The sequence below is a fragment of the Lissotriton helveticus genome, chromosome 5_1 (assembly GCF_964261635.1).
Source record: "Lissotriton helveticus chromosome 5_1, aLisHel1.1, whole genome shotgun sequence".
In the NCBI taxonomy this organism is placed as follows: Eukaryota; Metazoa; Chordata; class Amphibia; order Caudata; family Salamandridae; genus Lissotriton; species Lissotriton helveticus.
In genome coordinates, this window is record NC_136065.1 from 1,886,520,245 (window position 1) to 1,886,540,424 (window position 20,180).

At 45.2% G+C, this 20,180-nt stretch overlaps 1 protein-coding gene across 5 annotated transcripts in view; it reads left to right on the forward strand.

Annotated features, from left to right (window-relative positions):
• PLEKHH3 (pleckstrin homology, MyTH4 and FERM domain containing H3) overlaps nucleotides 1-20,180 on the forward strand; it is a 294,750-nt gene that overhangs the window by 203,892 nt on the left and 70,678 nt on the right. For all 5 annotated transcript variants that reach the window (XM_078645364.1, XM_078645365.1, XM_078645366.1 and 2 more), the window contains exon 7: nucleotides 10,082-10,379. In XM_078645364.1, coding sequence (XP_078501490.1) covers nucleotides 10,082-10,379 — 298 coding nt within the window. The remainder of the gene's footprint in view (nucleotides 1-10,081; nucleotides 10,380-20,180) is intronic.

A 20,180-nucleotide genomic window follows, 5' to 3' on the forward strand; every position in this document is an offset into this window, starting at 1 on the left:
CAGAGCCTCAGAGCTTTGATTAAGGAGCCTGTCTTCCAGGTATTTTTGTATAGGCTGGCAGAGGTTGATCAAAAGCAAGCTTCTCAGGCTATGCCCTTATCTGTGCAAGTGTGACCTGGAGTTTGTACATGCACACAGTTTGACTTACTTTCTTGCCTGTACATTCATCAATCTGTTTCCAGGATGGGTGTGGTAATCTTACAAGTCAAGTCAAGTCAAAATATATGTTTATTATGACCTTGGTCTTTAAACAATACAGTGAGTAAAACGCCGATTTGAGTATGTAACATAAAATTGTACACCTATTATTTTTAAAAACGTGTCCATTAAAATATCATACACATCATTTTAAAACTACATAATTTATATACAAATGTTAAAACCTGTACACATTTTTATCCCTCCGAGGGTCTCTTCTGCTAAGCTAAAAAATACAGTAATGCAGGTTATTCTTTGGCCCTTAGCGCCCCAAGGGCCTCCTTTAAGAACTTCCCAAGGGCTATTACAATATCCAAGTATGGGATTTCAGAAAGGAGTTTCACCGCCTGAAACCTTGTTTTTACCTCATATTTTAGAAATACTGGGCGCAGCCACCTTTTCCTATATTCTAGGAGTACCACACAGTCTAACAGGAAATGCATCAAGTCCCCCTTAGTTCTCAAGTTGCACCTACAGTGACCTTCCTCATCTAACATTCTTATATTGAGGTCTCTGTTTGTTACCCATGGATTGATACCAATTCGAAGCCTCAGTATCTCTTGCCTGAGGCCACGGTTGGGTAATCTATCGAGATATGGGAACCAATTATCCTGGGGCCACGCATTTAGCATATGTGTGTGGTAATCTTACATGCACCATACTGATATAAGGACGGAAGAGTAATTGTGCATGCACCACAATGATTCTAGGATGGAAGTGGTAATCGTACACGCACCACACTGATTCCAGGATTGAAATGGGGGGGAACATGCCCATTCCGCTGATTGCAAGATTGCGATGGTACGAATACATCACAGTGGCTCTGAGATGAAACCGTTATCTGCCCAGGGTGCTTCCATGATGGAAGTATTGAACATGTACCAGGCATTGTTTCACTAGGAAATTGTGACCGTGCAGGCATGTGGATGGTAATCCCATGATAAAAGGACTGAATGAACACTCGCCAGACTGGTTTAACTAAGGCACTGACTGGTGGTAAGAGCAGCTGGTGTGTTCTAGGGTGGCAGTTGTAGGTTAACGTGCAGAAGCTGACTTCAAGGTTGGAAACATTGTACTGAAGGTCACAAAACTGATTTCTCTGTTAGTAATTGAAGGAAGGAAGTGCTTAGCAGACATAAACTGCACAGATCCCCGAATGGAACTCGTGGGTGCACGTGCCCCACTCTGATCCCATGCAGGAACTTGCAGTTGCGCATGCACAGCACTGACTCCTGGACCGGATGATGGGAAGAAGTGCACGTTACTATGTACAGGTTGAAGTGGTAGCAGACGTGCATTACGCAGATGCAGGTGCGTGCATTACTGCAACAGCTTACAGTTGTGCCTGCTGCCCAAAATTGTGAACAAATTACAATGAATCCACCACTCTGGAGCAACTCCATAGACATGATCATGAAACTATGGGTCGTAAATCTTTTCACTGGTTACCATTCTGGGAAGTGGGGGGGGGCATTCTTTCTAAGGTGCTGTGCAGAGCGTATTGTACTGTATCTGATGGTTGTGGTCCATTCGTTGTCCAGAAAAAAAATGGTGTCTTTATCCCTCTAGAACGCTGCACTCCGCTTCAGCACTGCCACGTTGTCCCTCTAGAGCCTGGGTACTCACAAACATTTTCCCAGTGGCCACAAAGTTTGGTCTATGTTGTGACCGAGGGCCGCACTGATGCCAGCGGAGGTGTAAAGTGGGTGTAGGGGAAGAAAAGCATGTAGATCTAGTGGCTGTCTTTAAAAATGAAAATGTTCCTAAAGTGAAAGGCCTAGTTGCTTCCTTTACCTAACTACAATTAAGCTTTAAATAAGTGCTTGCTGTATATTTAACATTTTTTCCCATGTTAGAGCTGTCTAGTAAACAGCAGCCCAGTGCTGCTGCTGCCCAGGGTGCCGCATGTAAAGGTCAAGCATCACTGCTCTAGAGTGCTGCACTCTGACTCAGAGTTGTCACGTTATCCCTCTGGAACGCTGCACTCTGCCACTTTATCCCTCTAAAATGCCGAGGTCCGCTTCGGCACTGCCACTTTATCCCTCTAGAACGCTGCACTCTGCTTCAGCACTGCAACTGTATCCCTCTCGAACGTTGCACTCCGCTTCCGCACTGCCACTTTATCCCTCTAGAACGCCGCACTCTGCTTCAGTACTGCCACTTTATCCATCTAGAACGACACACTCCGCTTCAGTACTTCTACTGTATCCCTCTAGAACGTTGCACTCTGCTTCAGCAGTGCCAATGATGCCCCTTTTAACCCTATCAGTGCTGCCGTCGGCCGCTGAACGTTCGGAGCACTACCTGGCTGGTGCTGTGAACGTTCAACGGCCGACGGGCCCCGCCCACTCTCTAGAATGCCCGCACTGTGCCGAAATAACGGCCGCAGTAAACTGGTTAAAAGACACACCTTGGAGGCAGGTCTTTGAGAACTCTAGGACCGACTCTCTGCTTCTAGAGTCAGTCAAAGCATTACATGATTTTCCGCAGAGCTTTCAAATTCTCATCTTTTTACTCCTGCTGGATGGCCCTATTCTGGGAGGGTTGCTGCGCAAACAAATGATGGAAAGAGTGCTGAACAAATCAAACACTCATCCCCAGATCTTTGGTTTTGTTGCCCATAGTGGGAAGGGTATGCGCAGACGTGGGCCTCGTGCTCACCGCTCCACTGTATTCAAGCTAGCCTGGCTGAGGAGTAGTGATACCCCAAATCCGGTCCCAGGATGCTTATTTCCGGGTTAGCTTGGCAGTTTAGGCTGGACTGTTTCCATGAGAAGCAGGGTCAAGAATGATTTGCATTCGGCTGGGTCCAAACTAGGGTGGAGTGGTGAGCAAAAAATGATGGATTAACCCCTTCGACGCGGATGCCAAAGCCAGCTCGTCATGGGCGTTACCTGCGCTACGCGGATGACGAGCTGGCTTTGTCACAAACCGTGCGATTTTTTAATTTCAGCGCACAGCGGGAAAACCCGCTAGCGCGATAGGGGTTAAACCAGGACTTTAAGTGGGCTGGGTCCTGCTGGTGCTGAGCAGCGGCAGTTCTATAAAGCAGGTGCCGAGACAGGTCTCTATCGGGCTCTCCATTTTCACCCTCTGTGAAGAAAAAAAAATCTTAACTCTGCAGTGGTGCCAACATTCACTGCCTTTTAATGCAACTTGAAGGAGGCTTGTTGTAGTTCTTTCACAGTCTCATCATGTCCAAACTGAAGCATTTTCAATATTATATACAACAAAGCCATAGGTGTTGCTTTTCTTATGCAACTAACAACAATTGACTAAGCCAATAGACCTGGCTTATTGTAGGTATGTTACTTGTGGTATTTATTTATTTATAAAGTTTTATATAGCGCGAACTTGATCCCGAAGGATATCAGAGCGCTTTACAATTGGAAGAAGTTCCACAGCATATGATTGATCGACGAGATGAATCGGCAACATGGGCATCGCATCATCTGCTTGTAAAATTGATGGACAAGAGCACTAAAACAAGTCTCGGGGTTCCCGAGCATTCAAATATGGTGAAAGTGTATTGGGTGTGGCTCAAATATCAAATGTTCAAGCAAATTAGCAGCAGGCTCTTCAAGGGACAAGCCAGTCCATCATAACAAGCATTTTGCAGCTTGAGTAGAAATCACCTAGCCACTGGGGGTTGCTCCAGATGAAGTTTCAAGGTGATTTCAAATGTGCATATATATATATGAATGTTGTGACAGAAGCAGTAAAATACCAGTCGGGCGGTACACTATGCTAAGCACAGATTTTCAATTTTGTGTTTTTAAGCCATGTCCTTAATTATATCGTTAACGCCCCTTTGAGAGACAACCAACCCACCCACCCCCCTAGTTTTTTCATCCTACTTAAAGCCCTGGATTAAACCCAGATCTGTGACTCGGGGTGAATGTTTGCATTGTTCAGCATTCCGGCCATCATCTGTTCTTTTTTTTTATTCGGGGGGGGGGGGGGGGGGGTTTGACACTGGTGAACACTTAATAGCTCGCTGGTGTTAATGCGCTCAGCAGGATTGCAGTTCAGCCACTCAGTCAAGCACGTGCACCGCACTGATCACCTAATGGACACTGGTCAGCTCCACTGATTCCTGGTCAGTAGTGACACCACGTTGGAAGCGATGAGTGCACGTGTTTTTCCCCAAGACGGTAATGGCTGAGATGTGCCAAAGAAAGATGTCGGGATGGGAGTGTTGAGGCGCATCTATCCTTCATTCCAGGATGGAAGTGGTGGGCGGACGTGCCGTATTACTCAGCCTGTGCAGCTGCAGACATGCCCTTTAAACCTGTTGGTGCATTTCCAATGTTTACATGTCCTCAAGTTAGCAAAGAAAAGCACATTTCCAGAGCGTGGTTGGCCGCGAGCTGTGAAGTCACAACGGCCTCGAGGCGACCTGCAGTCAGCACGCAGTCTCTTTTTGGCCTCCTTTAAGCACTCTTTGCGGGACTTTGTCAGCTGTCCCTGTGTGGGCAGCTCTGGAAGGAGCCTGGGGCTCGTGGCGTGTGTGCAGCCATGACATGTCTGGGTAGGGCTCTGATCGGGACCTTCATTGAGAAGGCAGCTCACGTTTAGTATGAACGAAACACGTCGTCGGAAGCAAGCCCGGCGCTAAAATGCAGCAGGTAATGATTCTGCCTGGGGTGGGCTCACACATCCCAGGGACGGGGCTCTTACAGCGAAGGTGTCCTCATTAAATGGATAAAGCGTGCCCGGTTGTGGATGATGGAGCACAGGAGTGCGTGCGCGCCCATTAACCTCCAGAAGCTGGTTCGCCAGCAGTCTCTTCCTGTCCCCATCAATACGTCGATGCTGCCTCCGGAGAGACCACCTTGCTTCCGGGACTACGACTGATTTGGCGGTCGTCGGCTCTTTATAGCAAGGGGGAGGGGTTTGGGGGAACGCGACTTCCATTTCGGGGCCGCTATTGATTGGCGGCCGGCAGTGTTCTCGTCGTTACGTCACCCACCACCTCCGCTTGTCAGGAAGCGCCGAGCTGCCCTCTGATTGGCTGTTGGTGATTTGACGCGTGTACAGTCAGAAGCAGTGTCAATGGTACTTCATGTCACCTCAGACACCTTCATTGTTTTGCTTTTCGGTGGGCTACGCTCACTGCTTTGCTTGAGTTCAGAAGAGCGAAGCGTGGGTAGACGTGTGCTGTCCCCCACAATGACGGGTAAGGCTGTGCCCGAGAATGCGCTTCCTCACTTTGCTTTCGCTCAAGAAGGGTCAAACTAAACATTCCTTGGTTTTAAGCTGTCACTTGCCGTAGCTGCTCTGCTTGGTGTTTCAGTGGAGAGGAATTGATAGTGCATCTTTAGGAACAGACACACACTCTGTGTCTCTCGGCAGCAAGAGTGCATGTCCAGGAGCAGATGAGTACTAATGTCCTCGTCTCTTGTAATGATAGTGCGTCTCTAGGAACCGACCAGAACTCCATCGGGTGACTCTTGCAATGCTGGTGCGGCTTTTCACAGGACCAGCCCTTCATCCCTCCTCCCTTGAAGCAATAGTGTGTGCAGAAGCCAACGAGCCTTAAATTCCGCATTTCTAGCAGTCATAGTGCACCTCTTGGAGAGGACAAGCTCCCCATTCCTCATCTCTTGTAGTTATAATGCGCCTGTAGGAGTACTCAAGCACCCAATGATCCATCTCTTGCGGTGGTAGTCTATCTCTTTAAGTCAAGCACACCATCTGTTGTCTCTTGCAGTGATAGTGCATCTCTTTAAGTCAAGCACACCATCTGTTGTCTCATGCAGTGATAGTGTGTCTTCCCGAGCCAGCAAGCACAACGTTCTTAATTTCTTGCAGTGAACATGCAGTCTGTACCTCATCTCTTGCATGGATAGTGCATTTCTGCTAGTACTCAAGCGCCCTGTCAGTCATGCATCCTTTGCAGACACAGCGCATCTGTAGAAGACAAGCTCTCCATCCCTCATCTCTTGCAAACACAGCGTGTCTAGAAGACAGGCATTCCATCCTTCATCTCTTGTAGTGACAGCGTGTCTCTAGGAGACGGGCATTCCATCCTTCATCTCTTGTAGTGACAGCGTGTCTCTAGGAGACAAGCATTCCATCCTTCATCTCTTGTAGTGACAGCGTGTCTCTAGGACACAAGCAATCCATCCTTCATCTCTTGTAGTGACAGCGTGTCTCTAGGAGACAAGCATTCCATCCTTCATCTCTTGTAGTGACAGCGTGTCTCTAGGACACAAGCATTCCATCCTTCATCTCTTGAAGTGATAGCGTGTCTCTAGGAGACAAGCATTCCATCCTTCATCTCTTGTAGTGACAGCGTGTCTCTAGGACACAAGCAATCCATCCTTCATCTCTTGCAGTCACAGCGTGTCTAGAAGACAGGCATTCCATCCTTCATCCCTTGTAGTGACAGCCTGTCTCTAGGAGACGGGCATTCCATCCTTCATCTCTTGTAGTGACAGCGTGTCTATAGGAGACTGGCATTCCATCCTTCATCTCTTGTAGTGATAGCGTGTCTCTAGGAGACAAGCATTCCATCCTTCATCTCTTGTAGTGACAGCGTGTCTCTAGGAGACAAGCATTCCATCCTTCATCTCTTGTAGTGACAGCGTGTCTCTAGGAGACCAGCATTCCATCCTTCATCTCTTGCAGTCACAGCGTGTCTAGAAGACAGGCATTCCATCCTTCATCTCTTGTAGTGACAGCCTGTCTCTAGGAGACGGGCATTCCATCCTTCATCTCTTGTAGTGACAGCGTGTCTCTAGGAGACTGGCATTCCATCCTTCATCTCTTGAAGTGATAGCGTGTCTCTAGGAGACAAGCATTCCATCCTTCATCTCTTGTAGTGACAGCGTGTCTCTAGGAGACAAGCATTCCATTCTTCATCTCTTCTAGTGACAGAGTGTCTCTAGGACACAAGCAATCCATCCTTCATCTCTTGTAGTGACAGCGTGTCTCTAGAAGACGGGCATTCCATCCTTCATCTCTTGTAGTGACAGCGTGTCTCTAGGAGACAAGCATTCCATCCTTCATCTCTTGTAGTGACAGCGTGTCTCTAGGAGACAAGCATTCCATCCTTCATCTCTTGTAGTGATAGCGTGTCTCTAGGACACAAGCAATCCATCCTTCATCTCTTGTAGTGACAGAATGTCTCTAGGAGACAAGCATTCCATCCTTCATCTCTTGCAGTCACAGCGCATCTCTAGAAGATAAGCACTCCATCCCTCATCTCTTGCAGTTACAGCGTGTGTCTAGAAGACAGGCATTCCATCCTTCATTTCTTGTAGTGACCGCGTGTCTCTAGGAGACTGGCATTCCATCCTTCATTTCTTGTAGTGACAGCGTGTCTCTAGGAGACAAGCATTCCATCCTTCATCTCTTGTAGTGACAGCGTGTCTCTAGGAGACAAGCATTCCATTTCTCATCTCTTGCAGTCACAGTGTGTCTCTAGTAGCCAAGCATTATATCATTCATCTCTTGCAGTGGTAGCGTGTCTTCGGATACAAGCATTTCACCGCACGTCTCTCGCAGTCAGTGTTTCTTTACGAGGCAAGCATTCCATCCCTCATCTCTTGCAATCACACATGTCTCTAGGAGTCGAGCATTAAATCATTCATCTCTTGCAGTGATAGTGTGTCTTTAGGAGACAAGCATTCCATCCTTCATCTCTTGCAGTTACAGCGTACATCTAGGAGACTAGCATTCTATTTCTCATCTCATGCAGTCACAGCGTGTCTAGGAGTCAAACGTTATATCATTCATATCTTGCAGTGGTAGCGTGTCTTTAGGAGACAAGCATTCCATCCTTCATCTCTTGCAGTGATAGTGTTTATTTAGGAGACGAGCATTCCATTGCTCATCTCTTGCAGTTACAACGTGCATCTAGGAGACGAGCATTCCATCCCTCAACTCTTGCAGTCACAGCGTGTCTCTAGGAGACATGCATTCTGTCCATCTCTCGCAGCAATAGCGTGTCGCTAGGAGACGAGCATTCCATTCTTCATCTGTTGTAATGACATCATATCTCTAGGAGTCAAGCATTCCATCCTTCATCTCATGTAGTGAAAGCGTGTCTCTAGGAGTCGAGCATTCCACCCTTCTTCTCTTGCAGTAATAGTGCATCTCTAGGAGCTCATAAGCACTCTACACCTTGGCCCAGATTTACAAACTCTTTGCGTTGGGTTTGTATTACTTTGCTAATGCAAACCCAATGCAAATTGCGATTTATGTTGGATTGTAACCAAAAGTAACAGAAAGCTGCGCAATGCGGTGCCTTGTGTTATTTCGCATCAAGGGTTCCTTCCATGGGTGGGCACGGATGTTCCCATTCAACCAACCTTCGGTTTTGATGACAGTCCCTATCCATGAAGAATTGTAGACATGGCTGCGCAACAAAATCCTGCCCCTGCTCGTTTTTGCGTATTTGCATGTGTGCTGCATTGTACAGTATGCATACAAAGAGGGAAACAGGGTAGTACCATAACTCTGTAGCTAGCATCCTGGGCTCCTCCACTGAGCCTCCTACTAAGATGCCAAATGCACTGATGTTTAGCACGAGGCTGCCCGGAGCCAGACTTAATTAGCTGGCTTCTGATCACATGGGATGCTGAATAGTGCACAAGTGGTGAAAGGCTGTACTGCTGCTCTGGATTGCTGTAGTAGAGTTCCTTGGAATTGACGCAGCTCTGGCCCAGTAATAGAATAATACATTTCCGTTTACTCTCCAAGTTTGAGTCCTTGAGTTGCAAACTTGTGACCTGCAAATCACATCAGATGTCGTTTAACTTGATGACCCATCTTGCTGGCCATGTAAGTAGGATGCTGTCGCTGTAGTCTGCCCCAGTGAAATTAGACGCGCACATCTGCGTTTGGCACAGTTGGACTATAAGGAGTTCATGCTCTGGGGCGCACTCTGTAACGCTATTTTGTCAAAGACGCTATATTTAGTGATATGAGGTCCCTGTTTGGTGCTAAGCTGAATAAAAACCTGTGATTTGATGATCCTTTGGTACCCAGTGGGTTAGAATACCTACTGTAACAATCCGGGGACACTTTTGAATCCAGGCAGGGATGGTTCAGCCGTCCATCCGCTTGAGGTTGATAAGATTAGGTATCACTGAGTTGGACGATAATAATGCCCGTAGTGAAAGCTCCACGAAGCTGCCAGCTAATTGCTAGGTTAAAACAGCGAGTTTCTGTTCTCTACTTAGATCCTAGAAGCGTACAGCCTGAATGTGCTCCTGAGGGACCGGCGCGGCTTTGGGCGCCTTGGGGCGGTGGGGCTCGCTGCGGCTCTATCGATCTCTGTTAATGAATGACTGCTGTTTGCGGTCCCTGCATGTTCGCTTAGAAGTAGGGGAGGGGGGGCGGGGGGAGGTGATGATATTTTTCGCTGTCGCTCTAATGCTTGTCTCTCGCATTGATTGTGTACGTCTCTCCTCTCCTCCTTACATTAGCTTTTTTCTATCAACTTTTCCCAAACATATTAGTTGACTGCCCCTCTCTCCCGCTGTCCTCCCCATTATTTCGCTGCTCTTTGCCTCACACTTTACTCACGTTTCTTATTATTTAACCCTCCCCCTTCTTTTCGCCTTTTCGGTCTCTTCCCTCTGTGCCGGGGTGCCTCACATTATCCTTTTCCGCAGCCCCTTGTTTACCACCAAGACCTCCAATGCCACCCTTTCTTTCTCCCCCACATTGCGTTTCCCCCCTCCTTTCTTATCCTGTTCTCCCCTCAAGGCATCCCTTCTCTCCCCCATTCCTCTTGCATCGGTACATATTTGCTGGTACCCTGTGCAGTGCTTTGGGCTTGGAATGTTGCTTCAAACTGCTTGGCTTGCTTCTCTGTGGACGAAATTTGTGGTCGTGAACGCCCCTCTCTCTCTCTCTCCCTCCCCCGCAGCGGACAGCGAGCGAGGGTACACGACGCTGCCCGAGGAGGCCCTGAAGATCTTCAACTCGCTGCAGCAGCTGGAGGCCGAGGCCGAGCCGGTGCCGCTGATGCAGGGGGTGCTGCAGACCTGCCTGGACCTGGAGCCGCTGCGGGACGAGGTGTACTGCCAGCTCATCAAGCAGACCACCGGATGCCCGGCCCCCGGCGAGCCGGCCGCCCTGCGCCTCTGGCAGCTGCTCACCTGCATGGCCTGCACCGTCCTGCCCAGCGCGCCGGTGCTGCGCTTCCTGCGCTTCCACTTGGAGAGGTGAGACCCCTGACTGTAAACACCCACAGCCTTTATGCCAAGCGCCTGCTCCACTGAGACATTCGATACAGGCTCATTAGAAGGATGCTGGGCAAGCTGGGACGGAGCATGCATGATACCTTCAGGTTTTATTGTTTTGTTTAAAAAATCTTTATTTAAAACATTTCAACTAGCACACCATTAAGTTGTTTCTTGTATAATAACTAATAACGCAAACCGTATAGCAAATTCACACAATCCACTGTTTTCATTAAATATAAGCCTGTCCTTATAAAGCATCAGGCAAGACACACACAAGGGAAAGGAACACAACAGCCTCTTAAGAGGCAACGATCAAAATGGCTTCAATATACCAACAGACCTGGGGGTATATTATCAAGGGTCGGTGTTAAAATTATCAACGTTTTATCGGCAGGAAATTGCCGATAAAATGGCGATAATGGGCTAATACGCCCTTGTTAATTCCCATAGAAGCCCATGTTAACACCAAAACATGGGCTTCTATGGGAATTAACAAGGGCGTATTATCAAGCCCATTATCGCCATTTTATCGGCAATTTCCTGCCGATAAAACAGCGATAATTTTAACATAGGTCCTTGATAATATGCCCCTAAGTTAATTAGGTTGTCGGCCACTTGAGATATTCGGTCTCAATCGCAAAACCATTTGTGCCTAATTTCAACGCAAGTGTGCAAATGGCATGATTTACAAGTGGGAATTCACATATTTTTACACTCATACATTGATTTACTCACGCATAAAATGGCATTGCTGTGGTCTAATTTTGCGTGGTAGTAAATGTTTCTCATGTATGGATTGTAGGAGTTCCAAGACAGGAATTCCCTTACACTGCCTTGTACATGGATGCACAGATGTGATCAGAAGTGCAACATAGCTAATGGATCAAGTCGGATGTTCCATTGTTCTAGGTTATATGCAGGGGCGGCCGGAATCAGAACGTGAATGATGATTTAACAGACCATTAGATGAAGTGGGCTAACCCAACTCTCCCCCTGGATATTGTTTATATGTATTTATTTTTATTAAGATTTTTCAATGCTTGAGGCTTGTGAAAAAGCTGTCTAGGCCAGACCTAAAAAGAGAGGGAAAACAAATATTCCAATTGGCTCTGTATACATTAGTAACGCAGGAGCCGGCAGTCATGTATAAAACCCTGTCTCTATTAGCTGCTCACAAGTTATTGCAGTTGATTTCTGACCTCACAATGCCTACTGCGATAGCCTGCAGCCAGAGTGAAAGGCCAGTCACGGAGGATCATCACAGATACCTTTTAAACACTGAAAAGGGTTACCAGGTTTCCATCTTCTGATATATTTTTCTAAAAAGTGATAGTGATTAGTAGATAGGAGATATTTATGGCTGCTTTAACTAATTATAGGAAAGATAGAATCTGTGCATGTTTCTACACGTTCTGAGGCACAGCTTAAAAAAAAAATGTTAAGTCTGGTTTGCATTTAACTGATTCTAATATATTTTTGCAACAAGTAACTAAATGCTTTTTGTGTATAATTTTGCACTACAAATTTACTTCTATTGTTCATGCCTGCACACATTCCATCTCTTTCATATGAAATAGCTACACTTCAAGATTTTAAGAAGTTTGTGGGAAGAGTGATGGTGTGACCATGTGTTATAAGCAATGACGTTCCCCCTGTTATGTATTATGAGGATATTGCAAGTCACCTTGGAGTTCCATCACTTTAAAAAGCAACTCTGCCTTCGGATGTGTTCCTCTATATGGTCACAGAACTTCTCTGACATCCAATATCCTTATAATGCACAGCAAGAGGTACTTTATCTTGTATATATTTAGTTGCGGGAAAAATGGAATTCACTAAAGGATTCCGTGAGCACTGATGAAAAAACTGTCACTTGTAGCTTCCCAGCAGCTTTAATGGAAATATTTTTGCATTCAGCAAAGTCAATGAGAGTTAGTTTGCGACTGAATTTTTCTAATTTCGGGCTCCTTGGTTCCAGATGTTATTGAGTAGGCAATCCGGATCCAAAATATCACCATATCCAAAATGACCAAACAGTAAAACATAAATAAGTTGTTAATATATTGGTAAATAAATGACGTCCAAGCTCTTAGCAAAAATGTATTTGTTATCAAAGTTTGATTTGCCAACCACTGTTTTAAAGCATCAACTTTTTTCTAGGATGAAAAGTATGCTAGAGTGGATTGCACTCCAATTAAACTATGAATTTTCCAGAAAGACAAGTCAGATTGCTCGTTCTGTGGCAGCTCCAAGCTTATCTCACGCACATGTTTATTGAATAGCCACTGTCTTGTATACCATGAACAGATGTGATAGACACAGTTTCGTTTGTCATGAGACAGAAAGCACTTTTGGAGCTCATGTTTGTTGTCGAAATGCTGGTAGCAACCCGGGAGGGAATGGAGTCTGCTGCCTTGCTTGGCGTCTTAATGAAAAGCTCTTACAACAGCTGGATAACAATTCAGGCCAGTGTTGTTTTTATATCGCATTAGCATTTGCTTTTTATAGTGTAACACATTTTAATACATGCCATTAATAAGGCTAGGAACTGAAGCTCTTTATTTGTATTTTATTGTGTTATATTTAGGGCTCCTATTTTATGGTATTTTTTTTGTAACATTTGTTTGTATTGATCATTATTTCTTTTTTGCTAATTTTATACGTATTATCCATATTTATTTTGTGTTTAGTGTAAGCATTAAGCTGCAGTGGGTATATTTCCACATTTATTTGACCTATAAAAGTATATTCAGTTCTAAATTTCCAACGTGTTCTCGAAATTTCCGGTACAGTGTTATCCTATAAACATTTATATTGTAGAAAAGCTCAGGAATCATCTTCAGTTATTTTTCACCTCATTAGGACATCTTTTAATTTTTTAAAATACTTTTACCTGTCAATCTGTACAGCTATTGACCTGCCATCCATCCTTGATTAACAGTAGTGAGAATTGTCCAAAAGAAGGGTTTGTTTTATGCATTTTTCCATATTTAAAAATTAATATAGACCCCAAAATAGATTTTCCGTCGTTTCCGTCTGTACTTATCTGTAAAAATGGAAAACTGTGAGTTTTAATTATATTGTATCATTTATATAGCACTTAATAACCCGACAGAATCACAAACCTCTCCGATTTGCAAGAGGTTCCTGAGCGCCTCTCGCAGTGCTTTGAAAATCATGTTGATTCACCAACATGCCTGGGGTAGCGGAAGTGACATCACATATTCTTTGACATTAATGACATTAAAGAAAGGAACTGTTAGAAATGGGGGTTTCTAGTTGGCAGGTACGCTGTCCAAGTGGGGACCCTTCTTCCCAGGCAGGATAAGGGAGTTACACTTCTAAAACAACCCCTGCTCACCCCCTTGGGATGAGCTCCGAAGAGCCGGCTTTGGCAGGCGTCGGTTCTGTGCTCAGTGCAGTAGTCGTTGGGCCCTTGAAGTCACACGCGTTCCAGGTCCAACTCTGTGCGGTTGAAGTCTGGAGCGCCGGCGTCAGGGCTGCGGTGTGGTGTGCGGTGCCCTCTTGTCGCGGTAGAGGCAGTGGCTCGCTGACTGTCGTCCAGCGGCGTTGGTGAGACCCAGGCTGTGGTGCAAAGTGGGATGGAGCTTGTCGCGGTGCTGGCAGGTCACAGTGCAAGCAGCGACACTGTTTAAGCGATGTTGGCTGACGAAAGCGAGTGACTGGCGCAGATATCGGTGGGCCAATGCTGCGGTGTGGGAAGGGGCGGTGCGTCGAGTAACTTACGAGCGATGCCCCCAAACCACGGTGCAGGCAGCAGCGTCGATGTCAGCTTGAAGCGGCGTCGGTGAGACCAGGGTTGCAGGGTACTGCTACGTGTTCTCCCCAAGAGGTGTCCACAGGCCATGGTGCAAGCAGGAGCTCGGTGGCTTTGTCGAACGGCATTGTCAGTGAGACCAGGGTTGTAGTGTGAAGTGCTGCAGTGCCCTCTGTGGTGCCTTTGGGTCGTGGAGTGGGCAGCGGTGTCGTTGACGGCGTTATGTGGTTTTTTCTTCTGTTGCGGCACAAAACACAGTTCTGTGTAGCAGATGGAGTTGAAGTCTTTGTTGTTGCTGAGGCTTTTTGAACGGGGGGCAAGCTCTACCACAAGTTCTTGTAGCAACTCAGGGAAAATAGATGCAGAAAATCCAGTCCTTTCACTGCCCAAGACAGTGTCTGCAACTACTGGTCAACACAACAAAGCACACAGCAAAGTGGTAGTCTCTGCTCACAGCTTCTCTAGCCCTTCTTTTGGCAGTTTCTTGATCCAAAAGAGTTCTAACGTTCTGTGGTTAGGGCCCCAATATTTATACCACATTTTCCTTTGAAGTTGGTAGAAACAAAGTTCCCCGGGCACACATCAGCCAGTTCAGCATGGGTCAGGCCAGGTTCACTCCAGGAGGGGGAGGCAGCTTTGTGGAAGGCTGCCACAGTCCATTCAGGTGCAAGTGTCAACTCTATCAATCACTCAGGAAAGGCAGGGCAGACCCCAACCACACCCAGTGTCTGTTTAGTGTGACTGCACATCCCCAGCTCCTGGCACTCCAAACCAGACAGGGAATATACAAAAGGCAGAGGCCCACCGGATGGTTAAGCAAGAAAGTGCCCACTTTCGAAAAGTGGTATTTTCAAACACACAATATGAAAATCATCTTTACTAAAAGATGCATTTTTAAATCATGAGTTTAGGCATACTAAACTCCATTTTTCAATACGCTCCCACTGGCAAGCTACATTGGTACAGTGTTAGAAAGCAGCTCCCATGTTAACCTATGGGAGAGATAGCTTTTCCAACTGTGAAAACGAAATACACAGTATTTCACTAGGACATCCAAAAATACAACACTAAATGTCCCACCTTTTGGGCCTACCTCAGGGGTGACTTGGATGTAAGAAAATGGAAGGGAAGGGCCAGGCAAGTGGATGCTTTTGCCTGGTTGGAATTTCAAAATTGCTCTAGACATTGTAGTGGCAGATCTGAGACACCTTTGAAAAGCTACTTGTGTGGGTGGGACAACTAGAGCTGCAGGCCCACTAGAAGCATTTGATTTACAGGCCCTGGGCACACACAGTGCACTGTACTAGGGACTTAGTATTAAATCACATAAGTGAATTATGGAAACGCCAATCCATAAACACAATTTCCTGTAGGAGCATTTGCACTTTAGTACTGATCAGAAGTATTAAAGTTCACAGAAACACTAAACTAGCAAAAACAATATCTAGAGTACCACCAAAACCAGGAGGTCAGTAGCAAAAAGACCAGGGAAACGAGCCTAAAGAAGCCAGGTCTAACAGTGACATTGTATGACATTTGACCCGGGATCTTCCTAGGAAGTGATGCTGCAAGGCACAAACCCTGATGAAATCACCATAATTACTGTTTCAGATACTACCTTTAATAGGGTGCTGACATGATATGCAATAGGAACATTACTCATTTCTCTTTGTTTTACATGAAAAATGGTGTTGGTTGGAAGAGGACATAGTGATACACGCAAAGGACAGCACTGGGACCCTAAATTATTTGTAACCACAGGCTGGCATTATTTATTAGTTCACCTAATGTAAACCGAAACAAGAAATATGGTAGTGAATCATAAGAAAGGGGAAAAAAAGAAAATTAAATAAAACAATTGTACTTCCACATGTGTAAATTGATATAAATTATATATTAAAATGAACTATTTGAAATTATTCGCTATTGTTTATTTGTATTTATTTTCATTTGCAAGGCACTGTTATTCATGCAAACACGAGGTGAAGGTTTTATGCAAACCCTTGATTTTTCATATCTTCACAATAATGAAACGAGAACTTAAACAGTTTAATCAGAAGAGTGCACATTTCACTGCTGAATTTATTTATTTTACAAAACTTTGTGTAATGTCCTAGTCAAAGTGGGAATCCCAACACTTTTTATTTTCTGCAGTGGCGACTGATGATTTTTGCAAATGGTGGACTGAAATTCTTGTAGCGAGTGAACCAGACTTCTTCTAGGAAGGGTTTGGAGGTTCTTTTCTGAAAACATTTTTTTTTTAAATGGGGTCAAATTGTGCATTTTAAGGCACAGTTTCGCATACATTTGTTAAAAAGCCTTAGTCTTAAAAAGGCTACCCATTAAATATCCAATTTGCATCACGGTGGTAAAACCAATGAAATATTACTCTCCCCAGGAAATGACCCCGTTGCTACCAAAATGTTATATGGGTGGCTCCATTTGTCAAAAATGACTCCCATTGTTCCAGTGCCAGTATTTTGTCTTGGGTGCCGCTTTGTGGCCAAACATTTCATACAATATGCCAGTCCCAGAATTTCGAAATTTGTGCCTTCTATATACCATTGATGACCCTAAAGTAAAAAATGATCACTAGTATGTCCTGTCAGCATGTGATCATGTTCGCCTACACGCACATGCCACATAAGTTCTCCCTTTTGCATAGAATTACCTTTAAAGTGCCAGCGCCAGCATTTCACCATGCTTGCCAATTATGGCAAGAATGTTCCTCTAGTCTGTCAGCGTAACAATTTTTCCACAGGTGCCCGTATGCCAAGAAGTACATCCAGTATGCCTGCACCATCATTTTGCCACAAGAGTCCCACTAGCATGCCCGTGCCAGCATTTTGGCACAGGTTCTTGTTATGATAGGAATTGTTTTCAGTATGCCAGCAGCAGCATTTTGCCATGGATGACGATGTAAGGCAGCCAATAATTCTATTTAGGATTTAAGGGCCATTGACAGATTTGCCAGCACAACACTCCGTTTTTACTCTTCCCTCACCTCTACTCACACTGATGCTCATTCACCAGCAATCACTCATTCATTCTCTTTCACTCACTCTTCCTGTCAATCATTCACAATCATCTTACTCTGACTCACGTATACTTAATCACATTCACTTGCACTCATTCTCATTCATTCTTACCCTCTCATTTTCACTCATTTATTTGCACTCACGTTTACACTTAGTCTCACTTACATTGTCCTGCACTCACGCTTTCACTAACTCGTTCCCCATGACTTATTCATTCTCCGAGTTACACTCACTTTCATTCATTCTCACTAATTCTTTCTGTCACTCCTTTACACTATCTAAGCCACCCTCACACTAATATTTACTAATTTGTCATCACTCACTTTCAGTCACTCATTCTCACTTACTGTGACTCACTTCTCACTGATTCTCATTCACCATTGTCACCTACTCTTGCTGTCTTTCATTGACACACTTACATACAGACTTACACTCTTACATATTCACTGTCTCACAAAACTCTCTTCCCCGCAAGCATGCACACGACCTACATTTCAAAACATTTTGTTTTTCTTCTCAACTGCCCAAACAATGTAGGCATGGTTAAGCAACCAAAGACTACTTCCTGGGGTCCACCCAGAAACAACAGAAGGCCTGACTATGTGGGCATGGTTAAGTGACCAAAGAGTTGGGCACAAATAACACGTGTCAACAACAGCATCGGTGTGGGGTTCAGAGGCGGACTGGCCTAATGAAAAAGTGGCATTGGCCTAATGGAAAAGTGGCATATTGCCTTATAGACACCACCAGGGTTTTAGAGATGGTGCGCAAGCTCCACTATCATTCATAAATCTTCTGGATTGCTTATATAACCTGGGCCCGATCAAAGGTTCTTTGTGAGTCTGTAGCCTTATGCAGGTTACCTAAATATTTCCTTTCTTTAATCAGTGGATGCTGGCACCTCTGGGCACATTTGTCATAGGATTCCATTTGTGGTTTTCTTTCTTGCCCTGGTCGGTTCTCTTAGATGTGGTGACTGTCTTGAGGACAGGGTTTAGAACTCGGGCGTGGTGTTTCCGCAGCCTACCATTTAGACATTAGACTCGTAGTTCTTTATCTTGTGACCTCTGTGGACCCCCACTGAATCCTCTGTGAATCCCCACTTGAAGCTAGGGCCCCCGCCTCAGCAGTTTTTAAGATTTGAACTTCAAAACAGTGCACAAAAATACAGAAACAGTATACTCAAACACAATTTATGGAATCTTTGATTTAATTCACAAATAAATAAAACAGACAAAAATCAAAAACAAAATTTTGGTGGAATAGTTTGAGCTTTTCAAATGCGGTTTTATCTCTTAAAGATGACACAACATGCTAAACTCTAGCATATCACTTTTTCTAAAAATAGCACCACAATGAGTAGCCTAGATTTTTGGGGGGATGTTGGGGCTGGGTGAGGGGTGGCAAGGAAAGAGTTAATCTGGGTGCTGTGGGGAAGCAAGCAAAATGGTGTTAATGCGCGAGAGACACTAGCTGTCTGTCCCAGTGGAAACATCCTGATTATAGTCCCACAAAGGTCAGACCCTATTAATAATGAGAGTAGATTTGATCCGGTCTCCAGGCGCTGATAACAAGTGGTCTCTGCGAGTGAGTGGTTCTCACGGTGTCCTTGCAAAGGGCGAACCACTGGGTTGCTTGCCCAGAACGATTCGAACGCATCGACACAGCAGTGGGTCCCTTAACCCACTGAGTTGTCTTAAGTAGTTTTACCGAAAAAGGGGTTTTATGTTTTTCGTAGACACTTATTTAAGCAGCATCAACTAGTGAACGTGCAGAAGGGGAACGTCTCTGGTGACCGAGCAACAGGGACAGTGCTCTGCGACGCCTTGTATGAAACGACTTCCAGAACTTTCTGTAGTCTGGTCTTGCTAGTGGGAGCGCTGGCATGGTATCCTATAAGGACATATCCCAGGTTTAAAAAGATGCACCACCTTCTATTTTAAGCGAGAGATGGAAGTCTGCCAATTTCTTTGTTAGCTGTTTGTTGTAGCACGTGCCTGATCCAGTGGCGTCTGAGCTCTTTACTGGGAGGCACACTGTTTTTCAACCAAGGTGGTTTCAGTGGAATGGATTCAGAACTTTGTAGAGCAGTGGTTCATTTTTGTGCCTCATATTTTAAGGTGCGCGGCTTTGCATGTGATGCACACCATTTGGAATATAACATTGTGCATTGGTAGGTAGTCATTTGATGGTACTGCGAGCTGGGGTGAGAGCAGCCTTGCTGCCCTGTGAAGATTTGGTATCCCTATGGGTAAAGCATTCTTGCAGTCGAATAACAGCATGACCAGAGAGTGTGCATCCGCTTAAAAGCCTGATTCTGGCAGACAGGATTTAAAGTCTTGGTGTTTACTTTGATAAGGGGTGTTCTTTGCATGTAGGCTCAGATATTTATCTAGCATTAATAATCCCAGAGATTGTGAGGATTCAATGATGTGATATTTGCACTCCAGTACATTGAATCCAGGCACAATGAGACTGAGATCGAGCTCTGAGGCGAGACCATGAGTAGGAATTTGGTCTCAGATGGGTTTAATTTCAGGGGATGACCAGACTTCCACGATTGAATGTCTTCTCAAGTCTGCTCTAGAAGGAGCATAACCTGTAGGAAGGCGACTTTTAGGCATAGCTGCTATCCTCTCCAAAGAAATGATACGAGATGATCGCTTGTTTGAAAAGTATGGACGAGGTACAAGGTATTGTAGGATTTTACAGATAAGATTTTACAAGGATTTTACAGATAAGACTCCCTCCCAGCAAGAGAGGATCTGGGCTTGCTCAAACAGAAACTTGAATCTGACTCTGCCCTCCTTGTGTCTAAAGCAACAGAAACTAACAGAGGACTGCCGTGGCTATCTCCTCTACTTTGGCGGCCATTTTGGAGTGGTCTGACCCGATCTCTCCTCTCTTTATTATCAAATACCGAGTGTCTACCGTTTATTGCAGTATTTTACCCCTACTTGTACT